The 14948-nt window shown below is 38.6% G+C and overlaps 2 protein-coding genes across 2 annotated transcripts; one reads left to right on the forward strand and one right to left on the reverse strand.

The window, feature by feature from the left end:
• Positions 1 to 3178: 3178 nt before the first annotated feature.
• On the forward strand, positions 3179 to 4743 carry cdkn2aipnl (CDKN2A interacting protein N-terminal like). Its single transcript, XM_080041531.1, has 3 exons — positions 3179 to 3404; positions 4182 to 4287; positions 4395 to 4743. The coding sequence occupies exons 1-3, from the start codon at positions 3193 to 3195 to the stop codon at positions 4401 to 4403; spliced, it is 327 nt and encodes a 108-aa protein (XP_079897657.1). The 5' UTR covers positions 3179 to 3192; the 3' UTR covers positions 4404 to 4743.
• A 598-nt stretch (positions 4744 to 5341) lies between these two features.
• ube2b (ubiquitin-conjugating enzyme E2B (RAD6 homolog)) lies at positions 5342 to 13952 on the reverse strand. The gene is made up of 6 exons (XM_080040625.1): positions 13792 to 13952; positions 9809 to 9889; positions 9113 to 9138; positions 8459 to 8548; positions 7791 to 7879; positions 5342 to 7227 (listed from the first exon to the last, which is right to left on the reverse strand). Exons 1-6 carry the CDS (start codon positions 13833 to 13835, stop codon positions 7099 to 7101), a joined length of 459 nt encoding a protein of 152 aa, XP_079896751.1. The 5' UTR covers positions 13836 to 13952; the 3' UTR covers positions 5342 to 7098.
• Positions 13953 to 14948: the final 996 nt, after the last annotated feature.

The raw sequence follows: 14948 nt of genomic DNA on the forward strand, positions 1-14948 counted from the left end.
GAAAGGCAAAGAGGGAACCTTTCAAATCCAACACCGTTTAAAAAATATGTATTTTTTACATTAGGCTAACAGAAGCATAGTTTAAGTCTGACTCATTCATAAGAGTTTTTTTGTCAAATATCAATATATTTCCCTGTTTTTTGGAAACTGAAGATTTTGCCGTTGACCTAGAAAAAACTGACAAAGCTAAACTTGTAGAGGAATTGATCTACAAAGGTCATTAAAATACAAAACAAATGTTGATTTTTTTGGGGGCATTTTTTTTGTTCATTCAGTTCAAGTTAACTAGGCCACCTCAGATTTACTATGTTTTACATTCACCCCAATTAAAATCTGCAGCAGCTCACCGTTGAAACCATTTCGAGCAGCATGGAGTTTGGTGTCCTGGAGGAGTGTTCAGAGTTCACTTCACATGCAGATAATGAATGCAGTATATTTCCAAAGGTGAGAAGAACGTCCTTTTATCAGCTGTCATCATCATGTTCTCAATCATGTCTGGATCTGCACAGACATCATTTCATCTCTGCATGTTTAAGTGTTGTTCCAACTCGTTCAGTTTTTTCTTTGGCTGCGTAACTGATGTTCCTGCAAAACCGCAGTGAAACTAAATTTCAGGTGTTCCATAAAAGATTTAATTAAAAAAGATACTGTTTGCAAGACACACTTTTATTTTTTTTAATCAAATCTGTTAACATAATCCAATTTATATGTAGGATAGCAGGCCTACTTGTGTGCTTTCTAATTTAACCATGTGCATATCTACGGAAGCCTACAACCGCTGTGCTTGCAATTATTATTTATTAATGTTATGATAATTAGTTAATTAACCCGTTATCTTTAAAGAAGAAAGGCTGTTGAAATCTTGAGATATTTAACTCATTAAAACGAGAAAACAAATTTGTTTTCTTTAGATTACAACATAATTATGCAAATCTAGAATAATATTATACATAATGAGAGAGACCAACCTTTAGTTTTTTCAAGATCACTAGATAATGAACATAAGAGGAAACTACATTTTGCATATTGCTTGAGATAACATTCTATCAACATAAAGAGATAAGTAAATTGTGATCTCAATGTAATATATAGCATCTTATATAAGAAGTAAGAGAAAATTACTTTTTCTTTCTTCATTTTCACACAGAAACAAGCTTTGTTTTTCTCAAGATCACAAGATGAACTCATTATCAACAGATAACAGCAAGAAAAAATAATTGAGAAAAAGCCATTCTCTACTTCGATAAATAGGCCTACCTACTGAAAAAAGAAAACATAGCCTTTAAAAAGTAAAGTCATAACAAAAAGATTTTTTTTTAATAATGATAATCTTCAATGTAATAATAAAAAAATCAATGTTTCCAGGATAATTATCAAAATAAGTGGTAAACTATAAACAGGTGATGGGATATGGCAATACTATTTTTACTTCATATTTTTTTCTTTCGGTTTAAAGGTGTGTTCAGTTCGATGTCACAACAATTCACAGGCCATGCCCTTGATTGTGCTCCTCCTAATTGTGTCTGTTTGTAACATTGACAGACATTTGACAGTCACTTACTGTACAGGTAAATCAGTTTTACTCTGCTGTGGAAACGAAAAACAGTGACAGAGCAGTGGGCTGGTCTGTCGTTCTGTCTGTCTGTACGCCTGACTTCATGTTGGCTTGTCTTTCTCTGGAATCCCTCTGCATATCAATGACTTCATGTCAAAACAAGCCCCAAATCTCCTGCTCTGAGTGTGTGTGTGTACGTGTGTACGTGTGTGTGTGTGTGTGTGTGTGTGTGTGTGTGTGTGTGTGTGTGTGTGTGAGTGTGTGTGTGTGTGTGTGTGTGTGTGTGTGTGTGTGTGTGTGTGTGTGTGTGTGTGTGTGTGTGTGTGTGTGTGTGTGTGTGTGTGTGCGTGTGTGTTAATTGGGGAAGAGTTGGAAGTAAAACGAAAATCTTGCAGGGGGGGTTTGTGCACAAATCTGCAAAAAGAACATAAGGAGAGTATGTGTGTGTGTGTGTGTGTGTGTGTGTGTGTGTGTGTGTGTGTGTGTGTGTGTGTGTGTGTGTGTGTGTGTGTGTGTGTGTGTGTGTGGGTGTGTGTGTGAGAGAGAGAGTCTGTGTGTGTGTGTGTTTGTTTGTGCGTGTGCGTGCGTGCCTGCGTGTGTGTGTGTGTGTGTGTGTGTGTCTGTGTGTTTTGCATGAATGACTATCCATAAGCCTCTTTACATAGACCTAAGGTTAAAAGTCCAGTCCTCCTCTCTGATAATTTTTCTGGCAGGCTGGTCAAGTGCAGAGAGAGAGAGAGAGAGAGAGAGAGAGAGAGAGAGAGAGAGAGAGAGAGAGAGAGAGAGAGAGAGAGAGAGAGAGAGATGCCACTCAAGTGAGAAGAGGGCAGAAAATGAGAGCATGTGAGTCAGTGCACGTGTGTGTGTGCGTAATGCAGACTTCACAGATTTCACCAACACTCTACCTGCTTTGTGAATTTTATATCTTCTGGCAAAGCAAGAAACACAGAGAGATCAAGCTGTAGGGGAAACAGGAGCCTGAGGAGTCTGAAACTGTGTTAGCAGCACACCTACAGTCTGCAGTTTGCCAGAGTTGCTCAGTGAAAGTGTAAAGGCAGCGATTCACTGCTTACTTTCAATAGACTAATACTACAGCTTCCAAATAAACCCATTTCACATGGTAGACATTATAGTTGTCACAGTTAATTTTTTTAAATATTTTATAAATGATTTGGGGCATTTTAGTATTTTTATATGTTAATTATTTTGGCATTTTATGGGATAAAACTAAAAGTGTGTCTTTCCAGCTTCCACTCTGTGTTTTATTCCTCTCTTATGGTCTGTTATTCTAGATATGTTTGTGTTAATTGCATTTGTATATGTATTCTTTATTTAAGCAGTACTGGTGTTACATATGTGAATGTCTGTATTGGATTAATTTACCTTTAATCAATTCAATCCAGTGGAAGATCCCTAAGAACAACCATCATGACGCCTCTATGCAGTCCGTCTGTACGGTATTAGTAGCCATAGTAGGCTACAGCATACAAGATTTGAGCTCAATTGTAGCTCTTGGCTTCGCCGCTGAGTGTCGCTGTTTGAATCGCATTATAGTGAATAAACAACTTCCGAGACCCTCTTTACAGACAGGAAACCTGCCTTTATTGACTATTTTCTGTAGAAGACGACCAAGCAAGATGTCTGCCCTGGACGTAGATGATTTTATCCAGCAGAACCGCGCTCTGGCCGACCAGGTAGAGACTTGCCGAGGTTACTGGGAGAGTGAGAAGCACTGGACGGCCCGGAGGGAGTTCATCCTGCGGAATATCAGCGACTTCGATGCGGAGCAGCTGGACCCACTGCTCGCTCTCTCCATGGTCTGGGCCAACAACGTCTTCATGGGCTGCCGGTACGTAAACACAACGTGCTGCGTTCAGAAGCGCCCTCATTTGTGTGTTGGGCTACTGTTTCATAGGTTAGGCTGTTCAAGTGTCACTTTTAGCTATATTTAGTTAACCCATCAGTTTACCCTCATAATTGAATCATATAATACTGAAATATGTTGGTGATATTAAGTCACAAAAGCTTACATTGGGTGATTGTTTTCTTCCTCTGATCATTCTAAACTCACAATGAGCTCACTGCTTGTGCTCACTGCTGCCCCCTGCGCCCGTTACACGACAAGGCAAATGTGTTTTGATGAGCAAATAAGCCCCTTTTTAGCCTGTGTTGGTATTAAATGTAGGCCTGCCCAATGATTTGTGATGCCAGTAACTATATTAATTTTTAAATATTAATTTTGAGTGAATGATTATGGTTAGTCAAAGTAAATGCGTATCACTAGTTGTCAGAGGCCAAATTTTAGACGTAAGGTGTTGTACTTTGTATTATGTAGCCTACTCTAAAATTACCATAGTTTTGATCATGACTTTTTTGAACAATTAATATTATAATAAAGACAGTTACAGATATATTTTCATTCAATCCATTTATCAGCCAATCATTTCAACTCAACACATTTTCCAAAAGTTATAATCTATTAATCCTCTTTTCATTAGCAGTTTTGACTGACACTTTTTCCTTTTTAGAAACAAAGTGAACTACAGATGAATTTTAGATGCTGAAAAATTGTTGGTCATTCAATTATATTAAATTGATTGTATTGATTTCTCCTCACTAATGGCAGATATAGCACAGAGCTGCTGGAGAAAGTGAGGGAAATGGCAGAGGGCGTCGTGGTGGAGGACGCGCCAGTCTTCAAGACAAGAGATGAGATCATGAAGAAGCAACCGGTAGATTTACACACACACACACACACACACACACACAGACAGACAGACAGACAGACAGACAGACAGACAGACGTGTATTAAATGTATTATTCTTTCTTCCATCATAGAGTCGATGACCGTCTCAATCACATCCCCCCTGGCTGTGTCAGAAGAAGACTGGAGCACTCGGCTGTTGTTTACATACTGACCGTGCTTTTAACACTTTGGACTATATTTTATATGGTTTTATAAACCCACACTTTATTATGGATTGATGAGAAAACCAGAAACAGCAGAAAGTGTTTTTCAATGATGGAGCTTCACTATAAAACACTTTTACAACATTGTTTTTTTATATTCTTTCAAAAGTGTTGCTGTCGTTTTAATTGTTTTTCTTCTTTTTTTATAAATTGAGATGAAATATCTTGTCCTAATGTCACTGACTGCTAATAAAAAAACTTGTGTTTTTCTTTCATGGGATTGCATTTTGTTTTGCTTTCTATTAGAGATCTGAGTAATTCTGTTCTGTTGAGACCTTCTGAGTAAACAAACAATTTAGGGCGCCATTTTTGTCCTTTCATCGCCAAGTTTAAAGCAGATGGTAGCTGAATAATAATATATTCAATTTATATAGCGCTTTTCTCGCAATCAAAGCGCTTACTGTGTGGAAGGATAGGTGCTTCAAAAAATTCCTCAAACCTCTATCCTTTTTAAAAGGACAACATAAGCACTTCTGAGCATAAACCCGAATATCAACGAAGGGAAACTTGTATTTCCCCTCTGGTTTTTAAAGGTTGGGATTGTTTTGGTTGTACCTTTAGGAAGTATTAATGTGGTGATATACCCCAACAAGTAAGGAAAATAAAGACATAACTATAAATCTTAAGTATATATTTAAAATAGTTGACTAGCCTTTAATTTCTCAATCTCCTAGTTCCAGCAAATATAACAGAAAATGACTAACATGAAGGACGTTCTAGTACAACTCTGAGTACATAAAGGGTTGTCTGATTTTGACAAGTCATATTTCAACAGCAAACAGAAGGCAGAAAAAGACATCTCAAAGTCTGAAAAATGTGTTTTATTATGTTTATACAGCATATTGTTATAAGTATACATTTTTTATCGTTTAATTCACAAAATGTTATAACATATCCCTTCTGCTTTTTTAGGTGAAATAAGTCAATAACCACAATATGACCTGATATACTGTCTCAGAAAAGTGTAACTATGTTTAATGATGACCGTGATTTGGTGGATTATTTAGGTGGGGTTGGGTTAACTTGTGAATTTATACTCAAGTGGTCTTTTAATTGGGTATCACATACAAATAAAATAAAAGGAGACAAACGCAGGCATGAAAACAACTTAAGCCTTTTGGGAAAACAGTTGAAGTCACACTGTTGAAACAGGATTTAAACTGCATGCGAGTGTGGTCAGCCTCTGCTTGTTCATTCATTCGTCATTTTAAGAGAAGGATCAGAAGTGTGGACACTTAAATGTCATGCTCACACATGTCAAAAGGGAAAGACAGCATTGGAAAGTGCAAATGACTGAACTGTGGCGAGTGGAATAACAAAACCATGTGGGCACACGCTTATGAAGCTGTCAGAAGCTGAGGAAGCAACTCTAAACTTTTTTGACGGAGCACTGCATCTACCTTTGATCTTCTGAGCTACATTATAACTGTGTCAGCTGTTAAAGTTGTATGACAGGAAATACGCAGAATAGAACTGAGGATTCTTCCACAAGATGCCCTCTGTATTATTTTCCTGCTGATTGTAGTCATCGTAATCTGCCACAGGTTGTCTCCTTGCTACCAATGTTGTCCAAGCACCACTAGCCATGAATGAAACATGATGAAAAGCATTAAGCACTGAATTTCAAGGAAATCCTTAAGTACAAGCACTGTATACTCTTCCTATATTTGAACAACCCTTAATTAAGAGTAACAAGGGAATAACATTGAAAAGAGTGGCTCATACAGCCGCCTTGAGCGAAATTTAAATGTTGATTGAAATTAACAGTATTCAGTTTGGTTCAGCCGGTATTCCCACATACTTTTCAACTCGTCCTAATCTCCACAGTCCCAGAAATATCCCTTCCCAACCTGGTGTTAATATTTACTTCACACTCCCTCTCCAGCACCATCCTCTACCCTCGGAGCAGAAATGATTAAAACAAAAGCTTGGAGCTGCCTCGCCAGGGAGACATGATTCACCAGTGCTAGGGAGACTTGGCAATGTTGCAGCCTGTGCAACTGTGAGCCAAAACCTACGGTGTTTCCTAAAATAACAAGAGATATGCTAAAACAGATCGGGGATCGTTCTTTGTCAGCTGCATCTGACTTGAAGAACAGTGATGAAGGGCAAATTTTTTTTCTCCAAAATATGCTGATTTGGTCATCAACCTGCCCACTCCAAACAGCTAAGTTGTGTGCACACCAGCAGACATAAAAAAAAAACATGTCATAAGGAAAATAAAAAGGTGTAAAACTCAAAAACTAACAGCATCAATCCAACCAAACAACAAAGATATATTACAAATTCTGTTAACAATAACTTATTTCACATCATGCAATAAAAAAAAAAAAGTAAAATTAAGGACAGGAAACAACAAATATAGGATTGATTTCCCCTCCCTCATTTTCCTCAAATATGTTGGCAAACAAGTTAATGTCCATTCTGGTTTGGTTGTTCTCTGGATTTTTTTTAAGGGTGGCACTTGAGTTCTTCTGATACAGTTGCTGTTTTTCTTTTTCTTGATGAGGTAAAAATGAAAGACTGGAGTATTTTGGGATGATGAAGGGAGGGTGATGGGAGAGGAAGGAGCTCAGACGTCCACCCAGCTCTGCTCTACGATGGCCGTCACCCTCTTTTCGTACTCCCTCTTGTTTTCCTGATAGAGCTGTGCGGCCTGACTGTTGGCCGGGCTGTTGGGGTTTGGCTCGTCCAGCAACGACTGTGGGTAAAGGTCAGAAGGGATGAAAACATGAATTTATGTTCTGTCTCACCAGCATTAACTACCAAGGACAGATTGTCTGAATGATGTGTACAATTGAGAAATCCACCAGTTCATGCAACAAAATGTAATGAGCATACTAAAATCAGGAATATTATTTCACATTCATTTTGATCCAGCTTTTTCTGTTCTTAAGGGAGAAAGAAAAAGATGGATCAAAAGGAATGAGAAATAATATTAGTTTGCAGCTGTAGCTGTATTTTGAATTTAAAAAGGAAATACAGTATCTTAGGTGTAAACATATACTATGTATCTTGAGAAACTATTTTTACAATGCGTTCACATGAGCAGCATTTGGGTTGCATCAAATAACAGACATTATCCCTTCTCCTTCGATCAGGGAAATGCATTCATAGATTACACTTCAGAAAGTTAAAAATAGTTAAGTGTTGCAAGTACAATGCAGGTAAAACATTGAAACAAATCCCAAAAATATAAAGCTGACAGCTGCTAAGTGTCCCATGTGAACAGTGTGAGTGTGACAGACAGTGAAAGCAACCCACCTGGATGGAGGTGAGTATGGACGACACATCGTATGTGGGGCTCCAGCGGTTCTGAAGGATGTCTAAACATATACTGCCATCTGCGTAAACTGGGGAAAGAGAGAGGAAACAACACATTGGAGCTTCAGACCACAGAGAGAAAATCACCAGACCAGGGATTATGTCTCTGTACAGGTGTCACTGACATACAGGACTATTGTACAAGAACTCTGGCACGGATGCTTTTTAAACAAAACAGATGATGAGAATTAATCAATGATACACTTTTTTCTTTAGTTTGTAGAATACTGCAAATGATACTCCGAAAATACAACACACAAAAAAAAACTGACAACATGCATATGACTTTTTAAAATTGTATTATATCAAATGGATGACATACAACAAAATGCACTTATTTCGGAGTTTACTAACAATCTACATTATTTAATCTACTTAAAACTCAATGATGAACTGGGAAAGGAGATGAATGGGGGAGAACTTTAAGCCTTGAGATAATGGAGAGACAAACTTTGCAAAAGGTGCTACATGACCCTTAAGTAAACATTTAAATTTGAACTTTAGATGTTGGTTAACTGAGTGCAGCCGCAGACATTTTTTTTTTCTTCTATTTTCAATTTCCATGATTTGAATCCGTCAAAGTGTGGTATGGCGGCTGTGGCACTTACCATTTGGGTGAAACATTCTGGAGACAAACCGAACTGTGGGAGGCTTGTTTGGGTACTCCTCTGAAAACTCTATCAGAAGCTTAAACGTTCCTGCAGAGAGGCACAGGGAGAGTCAGGGTGTGTATTGGGGGCACACAAGTCATTTTGGGAAGAGAACTCAGAAGTGAAGGATTGACCGGGTCAGGGAATGCGAGGGAAACAATCACGTTACTAAAAATACCAGCGGCTCCGCTATAGAAAGAGAAGCTAATCCTTCACTGAGGCAGAGATGTTGACTCCCCAGGCAATACAGGGAATAAAAGACGGAGATGACTAACAAGAAAACCTGACTCAGCACTTCTCTGGCCTGGCCTAAGACATAATTACTGGCAAACAAAGTATTTGCACTGCATAACATTGACAGCAGGACTGCAAGTTTGTTCACAACTGATACAGTATAATGAATGTTTGGCTACTCTGTGAGAAAAACCTGATAATTGTGCAGAAATTATAACTTTATAATATAACAACATACTACCCAGAAGGCTGCAATGGATGGATTGAATGATGCAACGACAGTTGAGGAGAAAAATAAACCAAATGCAGAGCTTATATAAATGTGCCCCCACCGAGGCTACAGTTGATAGACAAGATGAATGAAAATGTAGACCTTACCATCTTCAAACGGTGTCCCCACAGGCCTGCAGAGAGAGAAATACAATTATTTTTCAAATTCCAAACTGCTACCAATAGGAACCTGGCTTGTACAAAAACATAACCATCTACGCTTCAAAGGCTGGCTCTGTGCAGACACAGTGTCTTTATTTACTCGGCTCCTCACCTTCACACAGTCTGTGTAAAGGGGCCAATTAAAGCAGCTGCCAACACACGTTACATTTGTGGCAGCTTCTCCCTCGACTTTGGATTGTTTTGGTTGGACCTTGTTGAGTTTTTAATTTGTTTTCTTGTAAGATTGTTGATGCTGTAAAATGTATTTGCTGTACATTTTCTGAATTTCATCCTACGAGTGTGCTTTTTTTAAACTGAGAAGTCTTTAAAAAGCACTTTTAAATTTGGCTTTCAATTCCATTTCAGTTAAATCTATTGGTGGTATTTATTTATCATTACTTTTCTTTCTTCATCCCCTTACTTGACCTGTCAACAAAGTCTCTTCGATTGACCTCCCATCAACTACCCGCCGAGTTTCTTACATGCTGACTTTTTTGTGCCACAATCACCGGGCGTATGTAATCAGAAATATTTAAATATTGCTGAGGTGTGGGGGGGGGGAGTTGTCTGAATCTGTGCTTCACAATCAACAGTGACATAGTGAAAACAGCAGGGCGGAGTTGGATATGGAACATGACTCACCCAAAAATAACAGCGTTCCAAAGCATAATGTTGTTCTCTGATGGCGCTCCGCTCACACCGGTGGGAGGGTCTTCTTGAAGTCTGGGCAAGAGGAGACACAGAGGCAGATGGTCAGGAAGAATAAAATGAAAAGATGAAACACAGAACAAAATGGGGACGGAAGAATAAATAAATAAATAAACAGACAAGGAGAATGAGGATTTTAATTAACACCTTGACAGCAGGTCAGGATTATTAACAGTCCAAACACACAGCGTATTAAATGACTTCAGCAGACACTCCCACTGTCACATGTCAGTTAACATAAGCTTCACTCATCTGACACACTATTGTCTGTAACATGACTTCACTGTATGTGTCCACATGACTGGTGGTGCTAAGCGCTGCAGCCATCGAGTCGACCTTCACATGAAATGACTTCTAACTAATGTTGTCACGGTCTCAATAAACCACAGCGATATTAACAAAACACTGGGCATCCCAATGTTTTTCTATCGATACAGGTTTGTTTTGTGACTCTCCATTGCAGCAGAGCCTTAGGAAAGATTAAAGAGAGCTGTGTCCACTGCTCATGAAAGCACTGGACTCTGTGTCTGTTCTTTTCTTGGGAGAAACAATCTGGTGCAGAGGAGGAGATGTATTTTACATTTGCAGCAGCAGCAGGCAGCAGCAACACCGGTGCAATAAATGGAATAAATAAATGACCAGAGTAGTTAGAAGGAGGAGCTCAGGTACAAAGAAGTGAAGGCTTTGTGTAATCGATTTGATACGTGCATTGGCAGAAAATAGCTAATGACTCATTTGTCTCAAAGTAGAGCTACAACCACATAATTGATTGAAAATCGGTTAATGTTTTAGACGATTAAATGTAAATAATAATTTTAAAATATTTGCTACAGTTTCAAATCAATGCAAAAAAAAATGTACCGTTGTTTTTTTAATAGACAATTTAGAAACACGATCGTCTTTCTTTCTTTTTTTACAGGCCAACTGATTCCCTCAGAAAACCCAAATAATCATTGATTGACTTACAATTTATGAAAATAATGAACAGCTCTAGCTCCAGAAGGAAAAGTGTGTTAACTTTTTCTTTCTGTATCTATTTGACTGACAAGTGATCACAGTGAAGTGCAGTGCACAGCAACAACTGCCTAGCAACGCAGACGTCAACAGATCAAAACACACAGGAAGTCAACATTTTAAATGTAAGTTTCCAACAACAGCATCTGGTTTGATAAACTATTGTTCAGGTTTCTGATAGATTGGGCTCACATGAAAAGACTACAGGAAATCATTGTGTCACATTTAAGGTCTTGCTTTAGACCACCAATGCATGTAGGCCAAGTCCAGCATCAACACAGACTACTTATGGGCCAACAATCCCATAATAAAAGCTGGTTTAATAAGAGCTTACAGCTATAAAACAAAGGTAGGCTGATTTGTGTGCTTGTGTGAGTGGAGATCCACGTCCCTCGCTGCAGACAGACCCTCTGCAATTAACCTCATATACCGTAATCTCCCTGAGCTTTCTGCTGGTGGAGGCATGCTTCACTCAACTACGCCACTACACATATCCTGATATTTACTGTATTTCACTTGGAAACTGGGGATAACTGACCAGTCTGCACCAAAGAGCAGATTAGGGGAAGCAATGGTTAGTCTCTTCAGCTAACAGTATGTTAAAATGTACATTTATATATTTCTACCCCATCTGTGTGACGTGGGTTAGGGGGAAATTGTATGATGGTTATTTGGTTAAAAAGCTGAAAAAACTCTTTTGATATTTGATGAAATGTTTGTTTCATTAAAATAGTTCGTTTCAGCCATCGCATAATGTCTGTTATTAATAAAATAACCTTACCAAAACAATGTGGTCAATGAAACCATTTCACTCAAGTCAATGACGCACATTTACAACTTGTTTTACAAAAGGTCTGCTGCTTGATCTGTAGTGAGATCAAAACATAGACAAGACAAACAGTCAATGCCAATAAGGTGTTGCTCTAGATTCTCACCATCAGCCAAAAGTAAACCAAAGCATACAGCTGCTGTTACTGTGAGGTATCATAAAAGCTGAATCCTCATTAAAATACTCTGAGGAACAATAGCGCTGAACAAGAGAAAGGGAAGGTATTGAGGTGTAAGGTGATTGTTTTCTGTTTCACAATGTCAGTCGCTTCTAAAAATACATTTGGAGGAGAAATGAAAGCAGTGTCTTATGGAAAGCAATCTGGAGAAATGCAGATGTTGTGTTGTATCGCCTTTCTGTTCCCTCAACAGAGATCAAATGTGTGCAGCAGCACTTCCAACACTCAAGTGGCATTTCACATCCAGCCAACACATGACTGTTGCTGTTTAAACAATCACATAGCTCAGTTTAAAAGACACCTATTGAGCAAATAATTTGACTTACAGATCCAACCAGGGGGAGTTTAGGCAATATCACGCAAGGCTGAGCTCAATCTGCCAGCCTTGGTGTGCAGACACACAGGCTGATCCAGGAATGTGCCATTGTGTTTACCTTGGCTCAGTGTGTTCCAGTTTACCACCTGGGGACCGGCACAGCAGAGTAGAGTTACGTTGACACCTTATCCCCCCCCTGCATCAACGGCTGTGCTCAGAATAATAGCTTCTAGGATCTTGTTTTTCTTTCCATTGACAGGTGTGTGAATGACACACAAACACACAGCAGTACGTACTGTAGTATGCCATATGGAGCATGGCAACAGATTGGGAATAGCCATGTATTACAAGCCTCCCAGGAAACCTAAACATATTTCTGCTCTATCTGAGTTTGACAGTACAATCTGGAACACAAGGGCACTTGGATTGTTTAGGGCGAGATCCAGCAGGCAAAAATGTCATTTTTTCAAGCACTGGTCAATTTGGAGATTTTTTTTTGTCTATTTTCCTTCCATAACATTTATCCTTTCTAGTAAATACATTTCCAAAATGTACATTGTGTGTTCTATAATACCTTTTGTTCTTAAAAACACCTGCACATAGTATTTTTGGATTTATAAAATGAAAAAAGGCTGTATCCAAAATCTCTTCGGTAAAAACTTTAATGGACACCAATATTTTGTAAAATTGAAATAAAGATTTTAACTAACTTTATTCAATATCTAGATGTTTGGTTATCAATGAGATGCAAATGTATGCATTAGTTTGATAATTCAACATTTTCTTATTTAGTCAAATAAATAGATAAAATGTTTTAGTGTAAGTAATGAACTTGCATGAAGATATCTAGCATATGCATTTTTTTATTACCCTATTCACCTGTACTGTCTCGCCTTAAATATGGGTGGCAAGCTCACATCTAGGCGACCTAAATATTGAGCTGGAGCCTAAAGCACCCCCTGACCTTACACAGGAGTTGTGCAACACCTGTGAGCCACGTTGCTGCTTGAGGGGCTAGGGGGGATTGAAACCATAATGTTGGCTGGCTGGTTAGATTTCCCAACCTTTTTGGCAGCATAATTTAAACCCCACACACACCATGCAGACTGCGCAGAGTAATTAGGATAAACCCAAAGTAATATTTAGCTTGTATTCAGTTAAGGAAAAACAAATGGTGGGTTGGATTACTTTTTAGGTTTTTCAGACAAATTTAACGTCAGCTAGCCGGAGTTGCACCTACCCAAACAAACTAGACACAAAACCAAAATGTAAAGCCTATAACTTACTCCCTGGATGGAAAACACATCATAAAACCAAAGTGTCTCCTTCGGATAAAGTCAAATAAAAATATAAATAATAAACCCACTCCTTTGCCAGTCATATCGATGCCACAAACAGAGATACAACAGCTAAATTAAAGAGTTTATACCTCAAAAACTCCAGACAGGCTTTATATAGGCTAAAGTATTATTTGCACTAGCAGCTAACGCTAAGCTAGTTAGCTAAGCTACCGACAGCTTCATCAGCTAACGCCGATAGCAACACAAACAGAGGAGATGAATGCCAAAACGTTGCTGTACCTTTTAAAATCTCTCATAAGCCGTCTCCTTGCCGGGGTTGACATTATTCAAAATGTGTAGGCTATATATATATTTACTAAAAATAACTAAACCAGGAGCATAAACCGAATAGTATCCGAAACCAAATCCGGTGTTTCTTCCGCTTCTAGCCTTTTTCTTCTTCTCCCAAAACAACTGGCTCGCGAGCTGCTTCTGGTGACGTCGGGTGCTTACAGATTCTGGCCAGCAGAGGTACAGCCCCTTTCTATGTCGTTTTAATGCTCCCCCAAATCAAATTCAAGTAGGCCTATATTTGTGTTGGCATGAGACATAAGCATCTAGCATTTGTTTTATCCTGGAAGGAAAAGAACATGCTATTTCTATATGCTAAAAGCCATGGTAACAGGTAACCAGCATGTCACCCTCATAGGCCTAAAAGCAAAAATATTAATGCAATGCATTGGTGTAATAGGATATGAAATGCAGTGTTTATGATGTCTGATTTTTTTTTTCAAACACTTATTGTGTAACATCCAAACATAAAAACGATAGCCTATATTGTGTAAGTGACGGATAAGCTACTTTTTCAGCATAGCTTTGTAAACTACCAATGACACTGGAATAAGTTTAAGGTTTAAGACGATGCAACCTGTCATCCACCTGTCACTTCACTTTGATTTCCTGATGGACGACAGGTGAAAAGAAAAATGATTGTACACCTGTCAAATAATCTGCTCAGCATCAGTGGCCAATTACCTTAAATCTACTACAGGTCTATAGCTAATGTGCTCGGCCCGCATGGTCAAGTGATAAACTGCAAGTCAGAGAATATATGGACTGACTTTTAGATCAAGTATACTTTGACCTCACTTGTTTATGTCATGCTGCATCCTTTGCCAAATGTGATTAGGCTTTATAAAAGTCTAATACAAGTAGGCCTACAGTCAAAGCATATTAAGGTACCTATAATAAGGTCTCAGGAGGTTTATGAAAGGCATTGTGGGAAATGAGGGAACTCATTAACAGAAGATGCAAGGAGACAGGTTAGCAGGGTATGTGAAATTACAAAATATGGCCTTACTACGTTATTGTTGGAATTAATATAACTGTGTGTGTTTTCTGTGTGTCTGTGTGTGTGTGTGTGTGTGTGTGTGTGTGTGTGTGTGTGTGTGTGTGTG

This window comes from Ammodytes marinus (genome assembly GCF_949987685.1).
Source record: "Ammodytes marinus genome assembly, chromosome: 14".
Classification (NCBI taxonomy): domain Eukaryota; kingdom Metazoa; phylum Chordata; class Actinopteri; order Uranoscopiformes; family Ammodytidae; genus Ammodytes; species Ammodytes marinus.

What these genes read in the sequence shown, in the direction of transcription:
- cdkn2aipnl (XM_080041531.1), top strand. Translation starts at nt 3,193, where the DNA reads ATGTCTGCCCTGGACGTAGATGATTTTATCCAGCAGAACCGCGCTCTG. An exon ending in AACGTCTTCATGGGCTGCCG is followed by an intron (nt 3,405 to 4,181) that starts GTACGTAAACAC and finishes CACTAATGGCAG; the next exon opens with ATATAGCACAGAGCTGCTGG.
- ube2b (XM_080040625.1), bottom strand. Translation starts at nt 13,835, where the DNA reads ATGTCAACCCCGGCAAGGAGACGGCTTATGAGAGATTTTAAAAG. An exon ending in GGGGACACCGTTTGAAGATG is followed by an intron (nt 8,549 to 9,112) that starts GTAAGGTCTACA and finishes GCCTCTCTGCAG; the next exon opens with GAACGTTTAAGCTTCTGATA. An exon ending in CCATACTCACCTCCATCCAG is followed by an intron (nt 7,228 to 7,790) that starts GTGGGTTGCTTT and finishes CTTTACCCACAG; the next exon opens with TCGTTGCTGGACGAGCCAAA.